The sequence below is a fragment of the Dermacentor albipictus genome, chromosome 5 (assembly GCF_038994185.2).
Source record: "Dermacentor albipictus isolate Rhodes 1998 colony chromosome 5, USDA_Dalb.pri_finalv2, whole genome shotgun sequence".
Taxonomy (NCBI): Eukaryota; Metazoa; Arthropoda; class Arachnida; order Ixodida; family Ixodidae; genus Dermacentor; species Dermacentor albipictus.
Genome location: NC_091825.1, coordinates 23,235,077 through 23,260,000, shown reverse-complemented (window position 1 = coordinate 23,260,000; position 24,924 = coordinate 23,235,077). Strand labels below are relative to the sequence as shown.

The following is a 24,924-nucleotide window of genomic DNA, read 5'->3' as shown; positions in this document are numbered from 1 at the left end:
AAGGCATCCTGATTTCACTTCGAAAAATAAATAGCTTCCTATTTATTTATCATAAATTGTTGTTTTTTTCTTTCATTCTTACGTCTTAGGTAGTTATTCATAGCCGGTTTCTTTCCTATTGCCGTCATCCAGGAGGTGGTTTCGCCTTCCTGACTTTGCCTTTAACGTCCTTTGTTACCATATCGCCTAATATACCGGCAATATGCTTGCTGGTAAGCTTCCTAGTTCTTTTTCTCAGTGTGAGGCAATATTTTTTTTTTCTATACACATACTTAAATATTGTGTTATTGTTCCATACCTCCTAGCTAATAACTTAGGTACTTTCAAAATATTCTAGGTGCGGCCTTCTTTTTCTCATGTATTTCCGACAACCAACGTTCGCTTTCACCTTTATCTTTCCCTGAACCAGTACCTGAACCATAGCTTTTTTTTCCCGGCACATTTCGCATTGTCTGTCTATTTCATCACACGGTAACTGAGGCTTTTTGCTTCTCTATGCGCTCGTAAGGCTTCATGTCATTGATCGATGGGTATTCGTACCTCATTGTTCCACCACTTTCTCGGCTTTCTTCTCCTTTCCAACAAATATATGGCTTCTCTTCCTTTTTCTCGTTGTTAGACTTGGAAGCGCCCTTTATTTACAGTCCTCGCTTGGATATTTGTCAAGTTCTTTCTCGACTTTTGTCACTATATATTTTGTTTGGCGTTCAAATACCGACTGACCATTCTTCGCTCCTTGTTCTTTATTCCAACTACATATCAAATATTCAAAATAATGTGTGTATAGTCTATGGTTTAGTGAACAATTCAATGTTGCGCCTTAGAGCAGACCACGAGCGCATTCATCAGCGCGTATACTTTATGACACAAGCGAATCGTAGGAATCCTTCGTCATTTTTAAATACACAGAATAAACCACAATGGAGCAGTCTAAGACCAATACCACCACCTTAAGCTCCGAGCAAGCCTGTGGTATGGCAGGAAAGGCGAATGATCATAAATTTTGACCGACTGTGTCAATGCATGGGCCTTCCTCCTTTACTTGACACATGCTAGAAAGATCTTTCGACACCACCCGTCTTAGACTACTACAAAAAATAGAAAGAAGGGTCAGCCTCATTACAGTTACTATGGCAGATCCCACTATGTAATGGTACGTTGTAGTGCCCACAAAATCCAAATGACACCTGAAGCACAATGACAGCGGTGAACACATTCGGAACTAGGGGAAATCCGATCGGCGGGACGAGCGCCTCGGCTTTATAGATGAGTCGTCGAAGCCCTGGTGCCCGCGTGTCTTCCGGAAAGTATTACGAAATTCCCGTCACGCCTACAATCAGAGTACAAAAGGTTTGGCGACAACAGACAAGGGGTAGAGTCGTCGATCATCGAGGACATTCGAGAGACTTGCGATACCTACAGGCGCGTCCTGAGCGGCGCGATAACGTTTAACCTTTGATAGCCGGTCAAAAGCGGAAAGAACAACGACAAAGAAACAAAGCCCCTAAGTTCGTCAGCGGGCGTAGAAAGGCTAAGACGCACCACGTGAGCGACTGGAGGGCGTGCGTGGCGCCACCATGATTGCGAAATGCCGTCTGGCACGACCTCATAGCCCAGTGTGCAATACGTCGGGTGATTTTGTAAGGTAGGAAACAGTGACGTAAGTTTCTCGCTAAGTCCTCGTCATCGTCTCGGGATTCAAACCGAAACACGGTTGCCGGTCTGGTATTCCACGTAGCTTCGTCCAAGATTGTAGTGCCGACAGTCGGTCACTTGTTGATTCTTTATGTGCAGGCGGGCGAGCTGTCGGGCTACTTCGGTGCGCTAGAGATCCGTGGCGATGTCGAGATTATTTTCGTCGGAGACATGCCGCAGCATGCCCTCAAGAGCCGTCGGCGATTTCTTTATGTAAACCTTCTTGAATGGCATGATCCGCATTGTTTGCACAACCGTGTTGTAAGTGGAGGTTACGTATGGCAGGAGGGCATCACACGTATAAGTTCGACGTCGTCGTACATCACTAGCATGTCGGCGACCGCCTTGTTCAGACGTTCCGTTAGGCCATTCCGCTGCGGGTGGCAGGCAGTGGTTTTCTGGTCACTTGTCTAGCGATACTGCAGAATGGCTTGAGTAAGCTCAGCTGTGAGAGCCATTCTGTCAGCAATGACTTGTGGCATACCATGTCGTAGCAGGATGTTCTCGACGTAAAATTTTGCCGCTTTCGCTAGGCTTTCGTTCAGTCGTAGTGGGTAAGGTAGTCACTGGCCACGATGATCGACTTGTTTCCAGTTGTTGAAGTCGGAGAGGACCCCATCTATTCCATTCCAATCTGCTTAAACGGTAAGTTGGCAGGCTCGATCGGCTGTAGCAGAGACTGTAGTAATCATGCTGGCCTCGTTGGTGGAGTCCTGAGTCACTGGCAGTCTCGACATGTCTTGTCGTAACAGGCGACGTCGGCGGTCAGGCGCGGCTAATTAATAGTTCTTATTTTGAATGCTTGCGAGCGTACAAGAAAACCCGAGGTGCCTGGCGGTCTTATAATCGTGCAGGGCATGGATGAATTCTGACCGTAGCGCTGCGGTTACAACGCGAAGGTAGTATGAGCGAGCTGCTGTAGTGTTCTTCAGGAGGATGCTGTTTTGAAAGAAAAACGAATACACAGCGTGCCTGAATATCCGCGGGACAAAGTCGCTCTTTCCTTCCAAGTACTCAGTAAGGCTTCCGAACTCCGGGTCCGCTCGCCTGCTGCTCGGCAAAGTTTTCTTCACTCATTGTTCATAAATAGACGTCCTCATCTTGGTAATCATGGGCCGGAAGTTCCAATGGAGTGCGAGGCAGAAAGTCTACATCAGAGTTTTTGTGCAGATTTATGAATGACGGTGATGTCATATTCTCGTACTCTGAGGGTTTATGGTGCGAGGCGACCTGAGTGGTCATTTATATTCTCTAGCGAACAGAATGCATGATGATCGCTTACGACTTTGAACGGCCTGCCATACTGGTAAGGGGACAATTTCGCTTTAGCTCAAACGATGGCTGGTCACGCCTTTTTGCTCGAAAAATAATTCCCTTCCGCTTTCGACAGCGTCCTGCTAGCGTAAGCTATCACCCTTTCAGGTCAATATTTGCAGTAGGGCAACGCCGAGGCCTAGGCTACTGGCGCCAGTGTGGATTTCTGTATCTGCGTCCTGGTCGAAGTGCACAAGTACCGGTGTCGACTGCAGGTGTCATTCGAGTTCTCGAAATGCGTCGGACAGCGGTGTTTCTTACTTGAACTCGAAATCACATTTAGTTAGATGTGTCAGCGGCTCAGCGATTCGTGAAAAGTTGTGTTTCATGTGCCTCCGCGCTCCGCGTTCGCTTGATTCTTGGCCTTCGAGCTTTCCCTTGATAAATACATCTTGTCATCATCATTCTTCGCGGCGTTCGTTCACTCAGTTACGCCGACGCTGTCGAACAACGCCGACGCTCGCCGCAGGAACGCGCTACTAGGAGCTGCGCTCTAAAACGACGAAGTCATCCAAGTAGACGACGCAGGTTTGCCGCTTCAAGTCAACCAATACGGTGTACATTAGGCAGTGGAATACTACGGGAGCCGAGTAAATTACGATTGGCATGACGTTGAATTCATAGAGGCCATCTGGCGTCATAAAGGCAGTTTTTCAGTCGATCGCTCTCGTCAACTTTGATTTGCCAGTAGCCCGTCTTGAGGTCTATGGACGAAACGCATTTCGTATTACAGAGACGGTTCACTGAGCTGTCTGTTCGTAAAAAGGAGTACACGCGCTCCTTTGTGATTTATTTGAGGGAACGGCAATCTACTAAAAATCGCAGAGTTGCATCCTCTTTTTTCTCCAAAAGCCCCGATGGCTGAATGGTTTCGTCGCGGAGCACTTCGTTGACTTGTTGCGTTGTGGCTTCTAGCTCTCTTGCCTAAACTCAGTACGGGCTTTCATGGAGTGGTCGGATGAATGGTTGCTGTAGTTAGCAACACTTGTTAGACGTATCCCAGATGACGAAGAAAAATTCACCGACGATTGCGATACTGCCTAATGGGAAATTTCAGAGAAGCGTGATACGTGTTGTCATTTCGCGTTTATGGGCTGGAGCGGACAATCTGTCTCGTGCGGCACGTTAGAAGTTCAACGAAGTTTGACTAAATTGCCTCGGCAATCTGGATTTCATGACAGGCAGCGCGTGGGTGACGCGCGGGCGCCACTCACAACAGCCGCGACAGACAGATCTCTGCTCCTGCAGCAGTTTGTTTCCATAAATGGTATCGTGCGACGCGCTCACCGGATGCCATCGGTGAGCAGGCGACGGTGCGCTCCTCTTGCGCCCTCTCGTAGATAGCGTCCTTTGCAAATCTTGTGGGGTGCATGGTTTTCTTCTCACCCTGCGCTCCGCGTTCGCTTTCATCTTTCGCTGTGCTCGTTCGCTCGGTTTCGTCAACGTACGCAGCAGGAACGGACGCCTAGATCTGTGCTCTAAATGAGTGTGACTTTCTAGAGGATACTCTTGAGCTGTTCTAGCCTATCCCTGGGAAGACTCCTAATAATATCAAAATTTGGTTCACGAACACCCATCCTCATTGCAGCTGGAGTAGATTTGGGGAGGACAAATGCTTCGCTGACGGCTGTAACACTCGCAACGTATACAATATTCGTGCCCTTGTTCAGGTGTTTATACTACTGGATAAAGCTCGTCACCATTACCTCCGCTTTTCAACCGTGTAACTTGATGGAGCCTCTCCCAACGCCGATTTCATGGTCGAGTAGCAGGCTTCAGTCGTTGGCTACGACGGTTTTCAAGACCACGGCTGTCTTTGCCTCGAGGTAAACCATAATGCTGGCGCCAGGTGGAATGCTGCCTTGGTCCTCGTGTACACTCAAGGCACCCTGACTGGAAGTCCTCGCCAATGGTACCGTTTTGTCTGTGGATAGCTGTGACGCAATGCACTGTCATGCACACGCGCGCTCAGTTGGCTGTAACGCCCCCTTTGATAGTATGTATATATAAGAGTGTGTTCCGTTCAATAAAGCCCCTTTATCTTGACGCACATGATTGCGTGCGAACCATTTCGTGTCAGAAGTGGTCGGGCTGCGGCTTATGTGCGCAGCTGGTGAAGGAAAAGTGGACGGTTAGCAAGCCAACAAAGACGGCTCGAAGGTCCGAACTTGAACGAGAATGGAGAAGGGGAACAGCGCCAGCAGACCAGCGCCCCAGTCACCACGCTACTGCCACCGCTGAGAGTCCTGGTCACCACAGGAGACGTAAGGCAAAGTTGGAAGACTAGGCGCCAGGAGTTAGAGCTCTTCGCAACGGCAACGTACCTAAACCAACAACCCAAAGAGGTACAGGCAGCCACTTTTCTCATGATTATCGGATAGGACGCGCGCAAGACGTATAACACTTTTGCTTTTGCACCGGATGAAGCCAAGTCGGACGTAGAAGTCCTGAAGCTTAAATTTGAGGCATTTTACAAGCCTGCACTAAACCTAGCCTATCACGAGTTTCGTTTTGGAAAGCGTGACCAAAATGAGGGCGAAAGTTTCAACGACTGGTTAACAGACCTACGAGTGCTAGCAAAAAGTTTCGAGTATGGGGAACTCGAAGAGTGCATGCTCCGAAGCCGTAGTATTCTCGGATAAGAGACAAAAAGCTGCAAGAAAAGCTTGTCTCTGAAAATCCTTCATTTTCAAGGACGGTAGAAATGTGCCGCTCGCGAGAACATGGCAAGGAACAGTGCGAAAAAATACAAGCATGCCCCAAAAGACATTACGCTGCCGAGATAAACGCACTATCAGAGGCAAAAGGTCAGCGTTGCACAAAGTGCGCAAAGGTTCATCAGACTGACCATGTCTGCCCGGCAAAAGGACGTACATGCAGAAAATGCGGAGGAAGGAATCTCTTCGCCATATCCTGGAAGAAGATGCCCAAAAAATTTTACCCGAAAGAGCAAGAGGTAGCATCTATTTAAACGCAAGACAGCGAAACGCTAGGCGATTTCTGGTTGGAAACAGTATCGCATGCACGTGAGAAAGACTATCGCTGGACGGCTACCATTCAGATAGAAGGAAAACCAGTTTTTTGCAAGCTGGACACAGGCGCAAACTGTTCAATTATCGCGCGCAGCCAGTTGCAGAAAGTAACAAAAAAGCAGCCACATGACTGTAACGTAGTTGTAAACACGTTCTTTGGCTTCTAGAAAAAAGCAACGAAAGAAGTTCGTCTCGAACTTGCAACGAGAAGAAGCAAGATTCAAACAGATTTTTTTGTGGTGGAAGACGAAGTTGCCGTGACATTGTACGGCGCAGTTGCTGAAAAGTTAGGCTTACTCCAAGGAGTCTCTTCTGTCGAGCAACTAGAGCTTTACGATGATGCGAAGCCTTACGAAGACGTGCTCGAGGGCCTAGGTCAATTGGAGGGTAAGGTTTACCACCTGAAGCTCACGCCTGGTTCACAGGGAGCGGTGAAACCAGCATGGCGGATTCCAATAGCATTGCAAAGAAAGGTAAAAGCAGAGCTGGACCGCATGGAGGCATCGGCAGTGATAGCGCAAGTGACAGAGCTGACGTAGTGGGCCAGCAACATGGTCGTCGTCACTAAACGAGAGAAGGAAACTGTGCGGTACTTGGGACACATTCTGACACGTGACGGGCTGAGTTTGGATCCACAGCGGCTAGAAGACATCTGGCAAGTCCAGACGCCAAGTAACCAGAAGGAGCTGCAGACGTTCCTGGGCATGATTTCAGACAGTCGGCTGAGCCAATTTATCCAAGAGACCGACGAGGACCCGGTGATGGTGCAACTTCGCCAGTACGCTATCAAGTAGTGGCCGGACAGCAAAGCTGATATCAGTGGCCAGCTACCTTGCTACTGCAGCTTCCATGACGAGCTACATACGCAAGATGGCCTCGTGTTTCGGAGCAACCACCTCATCATTCCTGTCAAGATGCGCAGAGAAGTACTCGCCTGCCTTCATGCCGCGCATGGAGGAGCAGACAAGATGAAGGCACGTGCCCGAACAGTGCTCTTTTGGCCTTCCATAAACAGGGATATAGAAGAAGTTGCCCGACGCTGCGAGACCTGCCAGAAACACAAGCCACGAAATCGACGCTTGCCATTGGTGAATCATGAAATTCCAAGACTACCTTGGGAAGTCGTAGCAGCTGACATTTGCTATCACAGTGGCATAGAGTACTTGGTCGTTGTTGACTTTTATTCTTTCGTTTTCGAACTAAGGCCCCTGCAGACAACAGCCGACAAGGTGATCGCTGCTTGCGCCGACATATTCACCACACACGGCTTCCCGCAGCGAATATGCACCGACAATGGCTTGCACCACATCCGTTCCAGTCCTTATTACCCCCGATCAAACGGAATGCCTGAATGTGCCGTTCAAGAAGACGTATGGGTACGGTACAGTGGACTTTTGTGCTGCAATGCTTGAGTGGAGAAATACGCCTCGCGATTCCTACTTAGGGTCTCCGATGCAGAGACTTATGGGCCGACAGGCGAGGACGCTGCTACCAGTCACAAAAAGCCACCTGCGACCGCAAACCATACCCCCTCAAGACGTGCAACGATGGCTCCACGACAACAGGAGTAAACAGCGTTCCTTCTACAACCGCGGCACAAGGCATCTACCAGAGATTCCTGATGGCTCCCGCGTCACAGTGTACAGCGTTCCATTAAAAACCTGGTCCCCTGCTAGAGTTGTCAAGCCTGCCAAGAGCCCGAGAACTTACATTATCGAGACCGAAGATTGGTACCAGTTACAGCGCACCAGCGAACACCTTCGTCTGGCGCCCACTCCTGCGGCAGACTCATTGCCGCCCACCAAAGAACATCGTCTGGCTGTAACTCAGTTGGCTGTAACACCCCCTTTGTTAGTATGTATACGAGGTGTGACACAAAAGAAACGAGACTAAGTGTGTATTTTGAAAAAAAGGTGGAGTTGGCAACAACTGTTTTGCAGACGTAATCCCACACACCTCCTCTATTCATGCGTCCAGTTTCGACGGAACGGATCACGCCAGTTGGGAGTGCTGCGTCATTGAGTGAACATGAGCAACTTCATTGTGCCGGAAAAATATCTGATGTAAAAACCGAACAGCGAATCAACATCACGTTTCTTGCGAAATTTGAGAAATCAGCCACGGAAACATTTCAAATAATAACCAAGGCTCATGGAGATGTAATTTTGTCTCGTGCATGTCTGTTTGAATGCCATAAGCGGTTTTCAGGGGGAAGGGACAGTGTGGAAGATGATGAACGTACTGGGAGCCCAAGGTCAGCGATTACAGACCAAAACATTGCCAAAGTTCGTAATGTGACCAGTGATAACCGAAGATTAAGTGTTCGTGCAGTAGTGAAGTCGGTTCACTTGGATAGGGAAGCTGTTCGACGCATTTTAACAGACGAATTACACATGAGGAAGATTTGTGCCCAGGTTGTTCCAAAAGTTTTGTGTGTTGACCAAAAACAGTGCCGTAAGGACGTGTGTGCAAACGGGCCAAATTTGTTGGAATCTGTTGTAACGTGTGATGCGACACGTAGTTTTACCTATGACTCAGAAAGTAAGCGCCAGTCAATGCAGTGAAAGTCTCCAGGATCCCCAAAACTTAAAAAAGCATGCATGTCAAAATCAAAATTCAAGCCATGGTAATTGTCTTCTTCGACATTATTGGAATTGTAATGATTGAGTGGGTTACCAGTGGTCAGACTGTTAATCAACACTATTAACTTGGTCACTAGGTCTTTTGAGTAGTTCAAGAGTAGAAAGGTCACAGTTGTGGAGTGATGGATGGCTGTTGCACCAGGACAATGCACCGGCTCACATGGCCCTATCTGTCAAGCAGTTTCTGACCAGCGAAAACACTACTGTGATGGGGCATCCTCCTTATTCACCTGATTTGGCTCCATGCGACTTTGGTTTACTGCTTAAAGTTAACTGTTGCTTAAAAGCAACCCATTTTACCTCAGTTGAAGAGGTTCAGGCAAAAACGGAGAATCTCCCGAAGGGCCTTCCAAAAAATTACCGACGATTACGTTACTTCCTAATGCGAAATTTGAGCGCAGCAAATAAGCTGTTTCACCTTTTCGATAGATTGAGGCAAAGAAATCGAGCAACACATGTATGCGCTATCACAGAATTTTTTCTGTATAGCCGCGCTGGGCCTCTGCTCTGGCAGCTCGTTTAGCAGCAGCAGCAGACGGAGGACTTCCATCGCTCGTCTCGCTCATGGCTCAGAAAGAACTGGCAGATAATTTCGCAGTGGCGAACGGCAGCGGCAATTTCGGCTCGGGCGGTGCACATATACAGATCCGCCGCCACCGATCTGGCTCTCTGATTGCCACCGCACAGGGCGAACGGCAGCGGCGATTTCGGCTCGGGCGGCGCACATATACAGATACGCCGCCACCGATCTGGCTCTCTGAATGCCACCGCACAGGGGTTGCTTTGGAGGAGGAGCGAAGAAAGGATTTAAGTTCGAGCCGGCGCTTTGAGAACCGGAGACTCGCAGGAAGATGGGGGAGGGGGGCGGCGTGTACACCCAGCGGCAAACGATGGGGGCAGAAGCGCGCGCAGCAAGCGGACAACACGATAAAGGCAGGAGGGAAGAGATAGAAGCGACTGACTGATGCCGCTGACGCCGATAGTGAGTCAACCTCAGCTGCGGAGTTGGTTTCAGGGACAACGCCGCCGATGCCGACAAAAACAATATGATACCCTCGCTTCCGCAGCGCTAAGAACCAGGTCTAGCCGTGGGAAGGTGGTCACGTATTCGTCGATGTGCCGGGGCCTACGTGAAATAACCGGCGCGTGGGCAACTGAAGAGCACCCTATCCGCCACACAAGAACAGGGGGGGGGGGGGACCCTTTCCTCCTCTTTCTGCATGGCGGCGACGGTGTTCTATGCAGTCACGTTATCTTGACTCTCTAGCGGCGTCAGTGGCATCCAGCGGTATCAGTCGGTCGCTGCTAGCGCTGGGAGGATGAAAGGGGGCGGAGCTGGTTACGAAGCCGACGACAACGCCGACGACGACGCGAAACCCAGGAACGGACGCCAAAGAGCTGCGCTCTAAAACCTAGTCCCAGAACTGTTACCAGCAATGGCAGCACTGAATGCAGAAATGTGTGAATGCTGAAGGGGACTACTCTGAAGTTGACAATGTCACAGAGAACTGATTCAGTAAGTACAATAAGTTATTGGACCGGTGTCGTTTTTGTGTGTCACACCTCGTATATACGAGTGTGCTCCGTTCAATAAAGGCCATTTTTCTTGACGAACATGATTGCGTGCAACCCACAATAGCATTATCGGATTCGACCCCAGATCGATGATTGTGTCCTGTTGATTGAGGAAGTCCATGCCGATATTATGTTTCATGACCACTGTTGGAGGGCAACGAGCGTCGCAAGGCAGGTCCGGTCAAGAACTCTATTTCTCGCTGTTCAAATTCCAGCTGGCATTGTCAGGTTTCCTCCAGCTGTCCGAAATCGAGGGCCGTTCCATGAAGTCTTGACTTTCTTGACCATGGACGCGAATAATCCACTGATGATGGAGAAATCAGCTCTAGTTTCTACAAGAGCAGTGACTTTGTGGCCGTCGAGAAGCACGTCGAGGTGGGTCGTTCTTTGTCTTGCGTTGCTGTTAGGTCTTGACGCAGGATCTAGGCTGTGCCGCGTTGACCTGCGGTCTTCTTTCGACGCCGTGTTCTTGGCTTATACGCTTCTTCATAATGGCGGCTTGCGGTTGCTGCGTTGTCGAGATAGACAATGAAACATCATTGTCAGTGGCGGAAGATCTTCGGCATTTCAACGTGCAGCACCCGCAGCTCTGTCAGTTGCTGCTTTTAGTTTTCCGAAGATGGCCTTACGGACCGGCCTCGAGGTGGGCCAGAGTATGGTCGGCGCTGCAGGAAGGGGTAGCGTCCTGGCGACTGCGAACGCTAAGGACGTTGAGGTATCAACTGCGTTGCGTCGATGTAGTCCGCACTATCACGTGGCACCTCACGAAGGTGCGGACGTGGCGCGTTCACTGCGAACCCTCCCAGGCTCATCTCGTGGTATGGGCATCGGCGGGTGACGATGCGCGCTTCTCCGCAGTGACAGCAAGGCGGACGGTGGTCGGGGGCGCGCCAAACGCAAGTCTTCCTTCCGCTGCATGTGGTGACGGGTTGGCGGTGGCCGAGCTCACTGCGATTGATTTTTCGGCGGACCTTTTACAGCAGAGTGGTGTCTTTCTGCGACGAACATTTCTGACTTCCGCGCGACACTCTGTGTGCTTGTGAAGGGCTATCTCGGTCTTGCGTTTCTGCAGCGGGTCGGCTCAAAACTCCGTCATCTCGCCAAGGAGGGCTTAGACTTAGCCTTGCAGTGTGTTCTCACGCAAATCGGCTTGCCTAGCTGCGAGGTGGCCGACGCCTTCGCGAAGGAGGATCACTCCGAGTCACGGAGGAAGGAAAATTAGGCGAGGCACTACCTTGTCCGCGCGCAAGGAGTAATGTGTGGAGGAAATAACGTAGTACGTTCTCTTCCTTCTTGCTGCTTTTTATTTCTTTGTTGTAGCGGCCACGCCTTTCGAGCCCCAATGGCGGCTTCTTTATGGTTATGTGCGCTGACACGTGTTGCTCCATAGGTTTCATACCGGGGCAAAGGCGCCGTGTGGGCAGGTTTGCGTAGGTCTCCGTGTTTTCTTGCGCTGTGTTGTTTCGACCATTCTCTCCCGAATGTAGCTGAGGCCAGGTGGGACAGGAGGAATTAAAATTCGTGACATTAACGCGCATGCAACACTGTACGCAATGTACCACGCTACGGCAATGGCAACAGACGAAGGAGTATCCGCGGGAAATTTTGTCCTCATTGGTGCAATCATGCTAACGTGCTATCACAGGCCGGAGCCGATGCGTTTCAGAACCTGTACAATGAACGCCTTGCAGGTCAGTGATTCCTGCTTTTGACAGCACATGGCGTATTTGCGACACGTAGAACGTACGTTATGCAAGAATCAATAGTGCTGGTTTTAGAACATTTGTGTTCTGTGCAGCTTGCTTTTGTGCAAATTAAAACACATGTTGCTTAACTGTTGCTTGTTTCTGACAATACTCAGAGCGCGTTTGAGGTTCATGCACACCTGCACAGGTGAACCTCATACGCGTCGTGATAGTGCATTACGCAGAATATGTCATTTTGCTGCCCTCGGCATCGTGCGCCGGCCAGCCGGTGCTTCATCCTGGAAGATGGGAAAGAAGCGGCTGCTTTGATTTAAGGAAGGAATCCTTCCTACCACAGGCGCATCTTATCTGTGAGCGTGAGAAGCGCAGGGAAGTGTAGCTTAGCGGATGCACTGCAAGAGCGAGGAAGGCTCCACAGAAGGTACGCCCGCGAACACATCAAACAGCTGTTCCATGGTCGCACGTAGGCCTGTTCTACCCACGTGCTGTTCTGCACCGTGCACCGCCTATCGCAATACTTTGGTTCCATGAAGCTTCACTTACCGTGGGAAGAAAACACCTCGGGCCGCAGTCAATGAATCTAAACAGGGAGTCAGAAATGACATGCTGCCTTCTCGCCGGCGCGCTGTTGTAGTGATGTGGGGTCACCCAAAATTTGTTCAATAAAGCACGAAGATTCATCAAGCTACAGCGAGGATATGTGTTTGTGCTCATAAACTCGAAATGGATCGCAAATGGGTCGGTTTGTCGTACGTGTCTCTAGCGCGTTCTTGCAGTGCAGTGTGAATGCGTATATTGCGTATATAATGCGTATATAGTGAGAATGCGTAGCTCGCAAGTCCGTCTGAGGACCCCAGGAAGCACAAGCAGAGAAAAGCAAGTAGATGGCAGCGATAAAGGTGACCTTTTTTAAAAGAAAAACGCAAAAACTGGGAAGCGGCCGGTACCTGCGGTTGATGAGAACAGTTCAGCTGGCTGGCCTTCTAAGGCGTGTTTCTTTTCATAAAAGCCGGTAAAAGCTGCCGATTCGCCCTAACAGCCCAATTTGCGAAGTTCACTATGAACTTTTTTCAACGTGACATCGGCAATGGTAATGCAATGAGACATCGTGATTGCATCGTTTTGTATAGTATTCGGGCTGTGCGCGCGCGTCCGAACAGTCCGGTTGCGCGCAGCGGGGCGTGGTTTCGCAAGAAATGTAAACAAGCAAGCAGAACTGGCCCGACAGGCTGAGAAACGCCATGAGCAACGGCAACTTCCTGCTTAACTTATGCCATCTTCGGCTGGTGCTTTCTGAGCACTCTGGAGCGCTCTCGCGAGCGGCGTTTTCTTCGGCTGGTTGAAAAAGCGTGCGCGCCCTGCGTTCGGCATGTTCTGGCTGGTTCTCAATTGCTATCCTCCATCTTCGAATGCTCTGAGGAGCTCCAAGCCCTGTCGTCGGAGCAGTCGTCGAGATTAAAACGTCATCGCAGCACCGCACCGCTGTGGTTGGCGACGGCCCACCATAACCTAGGCAACCTAAGCCGCAAGATGCTGGAGTCTCGACGAAGGCTCGACCCGCCGGCGCGTCCAGCGGTTTTCCCGGCAGCGCCGGGAACTTTGGATAGCCGAAACATCGGACGTTGGCAGTGGTCATGTGGTTTCGCATCGGCCATTTCCTCCTCCGAGAGCCAGTCGCAGGTAGGCTTGCGCGATTGTCCTCTACCTCTAACCTCTAACGCAAGCCGCAGGTCGGCTTGCGCGATTGTCCTCTAACGCCGGATCTGCCCAACTGCGCTTCGGGGAATGGAGGTGACCAGTCGAAGATACGATAACTTCACAAAGAGTGACGTTTGTGTTCGGGGTTGTGGCTGGTTTTCTCTTCGGGGTTCGGGCTTGAATCATGGCTTTGCGGGGGCGTTCGCTACATGAACGGACAAGCACTTCCACCAGATGTCACGTTGGGGGAGCATAAAGAACACAGTATCAATACTATGAATGACTATGAAAACTTTTTATTGGGCATAATTGTGCCCGCGAAAGTGAGTGAAAGTCCAAGCACACCGGTAACGGCGAACGCAGTCGGCAATCTTCGAAAACTGATCAATCGCTCAAGCATAGAGAAAGAACTTCATCAAGAGTGGAAACTCCTATATAGCCCAGTGGTCGAATTGACTCTAGCGCACCGAGCGGATTCGAATAACGCCTTCCGGTATTAGGTTTCTGGCGTGCGCGATCTGCGCGCCAACTGGTACACGCCACACCAGCTCTGCTGATAGGCGCGGAATTTTTTTTTTCGCGTGTGTCGCTGAACCGCGCGTGGCCTTGGTGCGGAATCGTTTAATTGTTTAGTAAAAGTGATTCGGTACGATGGTTACAAGCCTCCATCGAATATGTTCCACGTGCAATTTCATAATGTAAACGCAAGACGTCTTCTGGTAGGATGAAATGTTTATTTTGCACTTTATCAGTGCTCGTTCTGGACTTTGTAGTCTGGCCACTGTTGTGGCACCAGGTAAGCAATAGTTGCCGTACGAAGGAGGAGGCGGAGGAGGAAACACATTTATTAAAGAAAGAAAGGAAATTTTGACCACCTGGGGTTCTTTAACGTGCACCTAAATCTAAGCACACGGGTGTTTTCGCATTTCGCCCCTATCGAAATGCGGCCGCCGTGGCCGCGATTCGATCCCGCGACCTCGTGCTCAGCAGCCCAACACCATAGCCACTGAGCAACCACGGCGGGTGAAAGAAAGGACAAGCAGGTGTCTTCCTGCTTGTGCGGGAGGCGCCCTTAGACCGGGGCTCCCGGCTCTTCCTGTCTCCCGGGCCCGCCGCACCAGTTGTACGAAGCTCCACCGGACTGCATCAGCTGAAAAAAAAAATTACAAGCATGTGTCATTTTGGTATATAGACCTAACAGGAATACTGCGTGTACAGACGGAACGTGCGTAAGTGGTAAGTAGGCGGCATTACAAATATATTAAGTTTCACATTGATAGCGTAAAAAACAGACTCTCCCAAATAATACCATAAAATATCAAGAAACCTGATTTTCAAGCAGTCCCCCCTTCTCGGGCATTATTTCTTGCACAAATACGCGGGTGACTGCGCGTTTCCAAAAAGGAACTTGGCCTTATCCGGCGCGATGGTCCGCCACGTACAGGAAGGTGGCCATAGCACTGGCTCTCATTCTCACCAGCTTAGACCCTCGCAGAATGCCCTCTACTCGCACTCAATACAATGGCGGGGGTGGAAAGCGTGTTTTCATTTCCTTAAAAGACAGCATTTTCAAGCTCTTGGTTTTTGAGCTCCTCCGCGTTATCTTTAGCGCGTTCTGCCGGCACAAGATACAAACTTCTGTGTTATGTCTTTTCGAAATCACTCGTCGTGTTTTCGAGAAGCGTAAGTACTGAAAGAAGGTATATGTTGTTGCGGGCGCATAAAAGTGTTACAAGCTTGTCCCACTAAGATTCAGTATACGCCAAACTGTCAAGCGCCGAGCTGCTTTTCGCTGCGTCACGACAGGCGTGGTTAGCGTGCCTCAGAAGTATCCCAAAAAGTAGCGAAATTAATTACAATAATCTTAGCGGTCAGGGAAAGCTTTACGAACTTGTCCCAATAAGATTCAAGACACGCGAAAGGGTCATTTGAACCTTGGTACTGGGATCTAAAGACGCGTGCTCGGGCCTGCATATTTAAACTATCAAACTTTTGCCGAGCCAGGCTCGGTAGTGCGAATACCTTGCGATATCTACCCGTAGGTTATCTCCCTGGACACCCTAAACGCGCCGCTCGCTTCGGTACATTCACTGCGACGGGCCAGTGCACCTGCCTTGGTCCTGAGTCCCTGCAGAAGCCAGGCGGACGCGTCCCAGGCGGTCGCATCTTCACCGCACGTGCGATCGGAAGGCGGCGAACCGGCGGCAGCGCCCCCAGCGGTAGCGCAGAGTGTCGGCCATGACTGGGCCTCGAAGCTGGGCGAGCAGCTGGCCAACGATTCGTACGGCTTCACACTGGACATCTCGCAGTCGTCGCTGCCGGCCGTGCTCTCCACCGTGTCGGGCGCCGTCGATGCCGAGCAGCGAAGGGCCAGCAGACAAAGCCGGCTGCGCAGGTGCGTGTGCATATCATTCTCGCATGCATGGAACGCCACAAGGTCGCATATGCACGCCGTGTTGCATTCCTGCTCTTTAGTCGCTACAGATGCGACACCACTGAAACATTGCGAAAGTGTTGAGCGGCAGGCGGGTGGAAAAATGACCATCTTTGATGCAACGACTGAGACAGCTCAAACAGGGCAGTAATTTGTACAGAAGAATAGAGAGGTTCGCAGGTAGAACGAAGCTCGAAATGACTAACTGTAGAACAAGGTAGCCATTGTTTTGACTCGGGCATTTGTAATTGTCAAAACAATTCGTCGTCAGTTGCTGCCCTGACGAAGATAAGTATCCTTGCCGGACCGTTTGCTTCAATGACATACTTTGTTGAACCACTCATCAATAACGAACATTTGGCATTTTTAGTTTTTATCGTGTGTTCAGTGCTCTCTACTCCCGTGTACAGCACGCGCATGGCCGGTTTTGCTCTGCGGGACGAAACCTGGCGACGGTTGCTGGGTCCGAGGTAGCGTGCCTAGGTGCATACGCGTACTAATAAACATGAAGCTTGTGCGTGCTGCATTTAACCAGAGGAGATGCTCGTAAGCGTCTTCGTTATCACTAACAGTCTGTCAGCGTGTTATATTTCCTGTGAAAGGATCGGCGCGTGTAATTAGCCCATACGCTTCATTTTATGGTCTTTGCCGTGCCGCAAACACCCTCAGATTGAATGCAGATTAAGGTAAACAAAAGTGGTTTGCAACGTCGCTACTCGTCAGAAGCAGTTCTGCATGTCTTTTAGGCCGTGTATACTCCTGAGCGCACTATCTCGGACCCAGCAACTGCCACGAGCGGTCTCCCCGCAGAGCAAAGCGGATGGCTCGCGCGCTCTACACAATAGCAGACAGCACTGTGCACTGCACTTAGTTCTTGATTTTATAGCCATAGCTTTTGCACGGAAGCTCAAGGCGCATACACGCGACTGGTGCTGCTGCCGTCATAACGCCTTAGTACCTATGGCGCTTTCGTGGCTTGCGCGCGCCAAGCGAAAATGTCTCAACATCTTGATGGGGCAGCGCAAACGACGAAGACAAAAGAAAGGAAAAGTAAAGGACAGTGCTGATAAACTTTATTTGAATGCGCATTCGCACCTAAAATATATGACCGACACCCAGGTACTCTCACATCGAAGACATCATTTCCGTGCTTTTAAAACAGCAAGCAAGGGCGACCTGACAGACGTGCAATGTTATACTATATTATGAATTCGTTCAAAAATTAAATCCTTTGCCATGCAGAGCTATTGAAGGCACGCTGACACAACATGTGCGTTTTTCTTTATGTAGTAGGCTTCAGTAAAACCACTCGTGATCTGATTACCATGTACAGAAAGAAGTATAGTAACTTTACAGATTGGAGCGCGTCTAAGTTCTCAATAATACGGTGGGTCGTGCGAGTTTGCATTACCGTCTAGTGAGCGCTTCTGCACCAACAACCTAGTACTTAAACAGTGACCAGTTTGGCCGACGTAAACATGATGCCAATAAAAGAGAAGCTGATAAACAAATCCATTTCTACAAGGCACTAGCGCAAACTTATGCAATTGTGCCACTGTTTTCTTACCACTGGAAGCAACCCTCGCCAAACGCCTTTGAACTGGCAACTCATTCGTCCCTTTGTGGCGCTTCTCTAAAGAGCTCGTTACGAGATGATTAGCAGCGCTCAGCATTCCGTAGGAACTTTGCTCCGACTATCTTCCCAGCGTAGTTCTCGCATTCTGCTCTTGTGCGTGAGAAACAGTAGGTTGTCTACTGCAATATTATCACCTTCTTGCCGCGCCAAAATAATCGCGGAGGGTAGCAGTCCCCGCTGCTGCACGGAGAGACGACTTCAGTTTTTGCAGGTGAACGCCAGAAACTCGCCGTCGATTGTCACATTGTCAGCTACGTCGCCGACCAGATTCTTCGAGCTGTCTCTGAAACTAAAACACGTGCGGAAACAAGCACTCAGCCCCTTCTGAACAAACCAGGTCAAAAGAGGGTGACATCACTCTTTCTTTAGTGTCTTTTTGCGAAATGCACTCATGAACTCAAATGAACTCTCTGCAGTCACTTATGCTTATAAACCAGATGTGCTACGTTGTGCATCTACACACACAATTTCACAAACAAATGAAACTGAAGTAGCAATTTTGAGTAATGCTGAAGTGCAACCCCGGTCAGCTTAGACAGTGCGACTAAGTGCATCCGCGGTTTCACTGAATTTGCCCTTCTTGTACTTTATGTCAAAGTCATGTTGCTGTAGAATGAGGCTTCACCTCAGGAGGCAACTGTTCTTTGATTTCGTGGTTTGCAGCCCGGCCAGGGGACGATGGTCCGTCTCTACGGTGAGTTTGGCGCCCCCAAGATGGCATTGCAATTGCTTAATGGTCCTCACAATACACGTGCATTCTTTTTCTGACGCGCAGTATGTAATCTCACAAGGGCTGACTTTCGGCTCAGATAGAGCGTGGTATGTTTGTTACCGTCGTCATCCCTCTGCAAGGTAACGGCTACTAGTTCAAGGTCACTCGCATCCCACTGGACCATGAATTATCCTTCAAAATCTGGAGCTCGCATTACGGGACAGCTAGTCGACACAGCCTTCAGGCTAAAGAAGGCAGCTTCTTTCTTTTCATCCCAGACTACGTTTATCAGTTCTGTACCGCGAAAAGCATCGGTCAGGGAGCTTGCCTAAATTGAATAAGCCCTTATTGAATCATTATCATTATCATCATTATCAGAGGCCCCCCAAAAGACCGAAGGTCAATCTTAGTTTTCGGTTGAGGATAGTCTGCTACCGCTGATATTTCAGCGTCACTAGGTGTCGTAAAACCTTGGCCTCTCTGGTGCCCTAGGTAGTCTACGGTCGTCCTTGCAAGACCAAATTTCTCGGCCTTTCAGGTCATCCCAGCTTAAACTAAACGGCTGAGCACCGCTCTAAGATGCACCAATAATTTCGCATGACTCATGCATGAATCAGAAAAGCCTGAGGTTTCATCTAAGAAGGGCAACGCAAATGCTTCACAACCCCTTAGTACCCTATCCATGAGGCGTGATAAACGAAAGGAAGAATTTTTTAGTCCGAAGATCAACATTTTCAGTTGATAACTGCTTGTTGGTGTGACGCATACCGCGTCTCTGCTGGCTCGCTCATTGAGGTGTACTTGCCAGAACCCTCGAGTAAGGTTCAGCGTAGACACATAGCTTGCTCGACTCACCTGTTCCACACTCTCCTAAATATTTGGAATTGGATGCATTTGATCCTTGGCGGGAGCATTTATTTCCGATATTGTATACTGTATGTCACGTATTCGTTGTATTGAAAGAATTATAACCTGAAATTGAATGGTCTACTCAGGGCCTTGGGTCTTTACTCGGAACATCCGCCAAGATAACCGGCGAAGCGTATTCGCTCTCGCGTGGCTTAATTGCTTCTGATTCGAGCATGCGCTTCACTTCCCTGTCAATGATTTCTCTCTTCCTGCGAGAGAATCGATAACACTTTGATTGCACTGGCTCCTCGGACGTCAGCCCAATATTGTGCTCGGACAAATCAGTTCTGCGCGGTCTGTCGCCGAAGCATTCATCAAATTCTGCCATTATTTCGCCGTGATCAGACATCTATTCCTTTAGTTTGTCTCTCTGCTCAGTCCTCTTCAGGAGTTCTTGACCTCTACTTCCCCCTCCACCTAGACAAACCAAGTTTTACTTCATCTCTCCAGGGACTTTAGGGTCATATTCATCACAGCCTCTTTCCGCACGCAGGGTTTCATTAGGTTGCAGTGATAAATGCGCACCTCCTTACGTTTCCGTGGGATTTCACCACGTATTTGGCGTCACTTTGCAACCACTTCCGCGGGCCCTTCCCACTGTACTTCAAGCCTGTGTTTTCTTGAGGCTCTCAGTAACATACCTTCTCACCGATATGGAGCGTCCTCTGACGGGCAGTTCTATCGTAGTAGACTTTGAATCGACCCTGAGCTGATTTCATGCTGGCCTCCACAATTTCTTTAGCATCATGCAGACCTTCCTGCAGATTAATAAAAAAAAACTGCACCACGGTAGCGACTTCTCCGCGCCCTTCCCACGTTTCCCGCACCATTCGCAAAGGTGACCGCAGTGACCTTCTGTAAACCAACTCGGCGAGGATAAAAGCAATGGATTCATGTGGCACCTACCGCAAAGCTAAATGTGCTGCTGGTAGTCGTGCATCCCATTAGCGCGTATTTTCATAACACAGTAATCTAAGGACCCGCTTCAGAATGGAACGCCGCCTTTCTACGCTGTTGCTCTGTAGATAATGAATTGAGCTGTCGACTATTTTTATGCCACATCGCTCAAGATATGATGCGGTGGGGATACTTGTGAACATGCTGCCTTGATAACTTTCGATAACTTAGGAGAAGATCAACTTAGGAGTACAACTTAGGAGAAGATCAATAACAGTGAATCCTTTCTTTCTGATACCACCTCACGCAACGCAACGTGGTGGGACACAACATAGTTAGCATGTTCCGATACCCTGTCTCTGTCACAGGAAGTGGCCCTACTACATCTATCACGAATCGCTGAAGCGGCTCGGTAATTTTACTAACACCCTCGGTGATTTTCACTTATCATGCGTCTTTCTGAACCGCTGACATGTGTCGCACGACTGCACAAATTTATCCACAGTGTTAAAACATCCGAGCTAATAATACCCTTATTCATTTATTTATCTATTTATTTATTTATTTATTTACCCTCAGGTTCCTTCGGTATTAGAGAGAGCAGTGGGTTATAGAAGAAATAGGAAGAAATTATATTACGAGCTTATACACAATATTTACTAACTATACAATGTACTAAAATATAAAAAAGAAAACAACGAACAGTAGTTCGTACAAATGCTTGCTTTTATGCAATGTTAGCTAGTGCTTTTCCAAAATTACCATTATTATTATTCGAAACAATATCAGAGGGACGTTCATTCCAATCTTTCGACGTAGGCTGCAAGAACCAATGTAGACATATGTCGTGGTACATGCAGCAATTCTAACTTTATTCTGATGAACACTACGGTGAGAAAAGTAACATGGTCACAACATGAATTTCGGATGAAGAGTAGGTTGCTCATACAGCTTATTAAAAATTAAAGGTGCTAAATCCTTCGACGTGTTGCCAGAGGCTGATGAAGGCAGTGTGCACGAACCCTGACGTTCCCGTTGAGCTTTTTTGTGCGCACACTGGTCTGAGGGGCACGGACATCTGTTAAGCTAAGGTACACTAAAGTTATCTAAGAATTCACTGAGCGCTGATGAACGACGGTTTCCCATCGGTCTCATCACGTGCACTGTCGAGGTGGGACGCCTTGAAGGAACGTCAGAATTATGTGGTTTCACCTGCCAAGGCGACGATTTCATCATGAGTCACGCTGTAGTGGAGGAATTCGGATTAATTTTGACCAGCAGAGGATTCTTAACTTCCGGCCGATGCACAGGACGCGGGCGTTTCCGCATTTTGCCCCCATCTAAATGCTGCCGCCGCGACCGCTGCTAAGCACGGGACCTCGTGCTCAGCAGCGAAACGCCATAGCCTCTAAGCCACCGCGGTGCGCCACGCTTCCAACTCCATAGGAGGCGCTTCTCATCCAACCAGTCCTGGGAAGCGTCTGGTGTCCGCGAGAACGCTATTTCATTTGTTCAGCAGTAGCAGTGACTCCTTGCCGACATGTTGCACCCGTGTACATCTAATACTACAGCCGAGACGTTGAAGCGAAGCGCTGGTCCTTGTTATCGCTGTAAATTATTTTCCTTGAGGGCGAAAGTGCTTAACTTCGCAACGCAATCATCTCATGAAAATCAGCAGGTGAATAAGTGTAATATATTAATAAACCTAATTATTTGTACACTGCCGTGCCCGAAAGCTGTAGCTCAAGAAGAGTGTGTAATGTCCTTACTTTCAAAATCTGGAAAGCCATGGTCAAATAACTTTTTTATGCTTTGTACGTTATCTATCTAATCACTTTGTGTCTCCCTCGGCAGGAATATCTCCGAGTCATTACGCCGTGAGCTGGCCGACGCTTGGCGATGCAGCGGTACCCTGCCTTCTTCGCGACTCCTGCTACAGCCTCCTGTATTTATATCACCTGACCACATCAGCTCGGCTGCGGAGTCACCAGGGAGCGACTGAAAGCACCTCCGCTCACAGTGCATCGTCAGCAATGGCAGCAGAATAGAAACTGGAGATACTAATGCAGCAATGTTTCACACAACGTTCCGAAAGTGAACATTCCCGGAATAGATGTTATGCCGCGCCTGTATCGTAAGAAAGCGTGATGTCTCTTTAAAGAAGACGTGTCCCATACTCGCCACTGAAACGCACAAAGGGGGACAGCCTAGCACGCCCCGTTTTTTTTCTTTTTTTGCGTTGCATGCCATGACAATGTCTTTATTTTATGCTTGTAATGTGATTCATTTGTTTTACCGCCACTTATGGGATATCACGAAAACCAGGACGTCGGCAGTCGCCGTAGCGTTGTTTATTGCGACCAATGGTCACTGTTCCTATATTACTTGGTACGGTGCCCTTACAATTGCACCTAAACATTGCACTAGTTCCCTGTAGAATGCCCAAGAAACCATCAATCCAGTTTCAGTGATCACGCACGATATATGCTAGAGTATGTAAGCAGACATTATCATGCAAATAATTGGTACGTGTCAGGAGGTAATTACTACGTTGATGAAGAATGCTCTGTTACTTGCGATAAGCGATAATGTTTCAATAAAACATTGCGTTAAACATGTTTCAATCGTAAATCGCACAAGGCATTATTGTGTGGAATATCATCAAAAATCACTTGACATCGATGAAATTCTTGGACGAGTATAATAATTATGTGTTACTACGCGGCTTGAAAAAGATCTTGCACCCTATTAATGTCTTTAATAGGTGTGAGCTCACATCGGCACTGCATGCCAGATAATGATTCTTTTAGTGGCTCTCTCTTTTCGTCGCCGCACTCGTTGTTGTTTGCATGATTCGAGATTTTGAATATGAAGCATCACTTTACTCTTGGTTGGACTTCGTTAACAATTAGCATATCATTGTATTAATTCATATCGCGTTCCCTTCGGTCCGTTTCCGACTACGATTCGTGGACCTCCCGCAGATTGTGGTGCACGGGCGTCAGGATGAAAAGATGAAAACCCGCCGGACCTTAGCTTGCACAGAGGTCATGCCCCCAGCTGAACGAGCTCTCACTATACGAGGCACGGTCCCGCACTAGTCAAGCAAGCGTAGTGCGCGCAGCGTGGCTTGTCAGTTGTTTGGAGCACCGCGCACAAAGGGCTGAAATAAGAAGCAAAAAGAAAATACTGAAGCTGCGGCTCTGACGAGTACCTACCTATTGCACATTGGCCCCATAAAATGAGCATGCGTGGCGAGCGAGGACCTCGAGCGCGGCGCAAGCTAAGGAACCGACTAACTCGACCGAAAAAAAAACGAAAATTTTGGACTCCATGGCGCGCGCCCGACGCAACATTTAGGCGAGGCCTGGTAGCTGTACCTCTCGCGCCATCCTGTGAATGTCTGTCCACTTGGCTTTGTCGCTTTGTGGCTTAACGAAGTGCCTGTTGCTCGCATATCACTAGCCGTCTTGCCTGTCGGAATGGCGCGACGGCGCGCGTGGCCGATTCAGTCCGCAGATGACCGGCACGTGGCTGAGCTGCAACTAATGCTGCCGTTGGCAGCATGGGTGCGTGCGTCGCTAATGTGTGGGGGGGCGTGATTCTTTGGCACTGTGCCTCTACGAGTATCCGTCCCTGACAGTTCCGGACTGCCTGAGACTTATTTCCCGCATTTTTTTTTTCTCGGAACAGTTTCGGAAGCTCCGCCCACCAGTTCGAGAACTGCAAGAATCGCGTTCGTTCTTTTCGCGCACCAGAAGTGGCGCACTGTCCGCAGACTCTCGAAGCTGCCAGCAGATATTTGTCTGCACAAGCGCAAGCAGCTAGCTGACGGCGGCTACCTTAAGCGGATGCGCGCGGCGTCTGACTCCACGTTGTGAAATACGCCGTGTGCTTCTGTGTACGTTCCGCACTCAAGACGGCAAATATTGTGCACTTAGCTGTTGCTCCTGTTACATCGGTAGTTTGTGTGCCATCGCGCGAGCTTTTTGACGAGCGCTCTAACTGCCGCAGCTTTATTCTTAGTGTTCATTTAGGAGAGAAGCACAGCAATCACGCGCACAAGATTCCTTTTCTTGATGCGTTTCATGAAACCTGACCGGCTCATTGCTATGTGCGACGTAAACGGGTAGATTTCGCTTCTCAAGCGTGTGAAACTAGTGCACGAGTTAGTAGCATATCATAATGCATATGGCTATTTCATGCCAGTAGCTGGGATCGTACACAGTCGGAGGTTTGCCGATTGCTGTTGACGTTTATGTTGGTCCCGTTTGTTGGAGCGCTTGCTTCGGGACATGCCGGATCACACACACTCTCTCCTTGACACGCATCGGGCCATTAGTAGACGACCTTGTCGGCTTTGAGAAGGGTGCTTTCTGCGTGAACAGCGACGTGGGACGACCACTATTTTGCTTATGTCCGTGTGGGAATTCCACTGAACTTTCGCGGGCAATGAGCTAGCGTGCATACAGTGTTTAAGGGGCACGAAGAGCGAGAGCCAGACGTAAACTGCCGTTTGCGAGCACCTTCTATGCGCTCAAGCTGCGGTTTCAATATGCAAACTTTATGTATGTTTCAGCGACGTGACCCCCTGGGACTGCACCTATTCGCGCACCATGCTAATGAATTCGCTGGGTAGGGGGCTATCTAGAAGTAGCTAAGAGAAGATGACGA

The 24,924-nt window shown here is 49.2% G+C and overlaps 1 protein-coding gene across 2 annotated transcripts in view; it reads left to right on the top strand.

Annotated features, from left to right (window-relative positions):
* LOC135898306 (uncharacterized) overlaps positions 1-22,724 on the top strand; it is a 78,568-nt gene extending 55,844 nt beyond the window's left edge. For both annotated transcript variants that reach the window (XM_065427188.1, XM_065427187.1), the window contains 2 exons: positions 15,705-16,057; positions 22,105-22,724. In XM_065427188.1, the coding sequence (XP_065283260.1) occupies positions 15,705-16,057; positions 22,105-22,252 (501 nt within the window). In that variant the 3' untranslated portion in view covers positions 22,253-22,724. The remainder of the gene's footprint in view (positions 1-15,704; positions 16,058-22,104) is intronic.
* Positions 22,725-24,924: the final 2,200 nt, after the last annotated feature.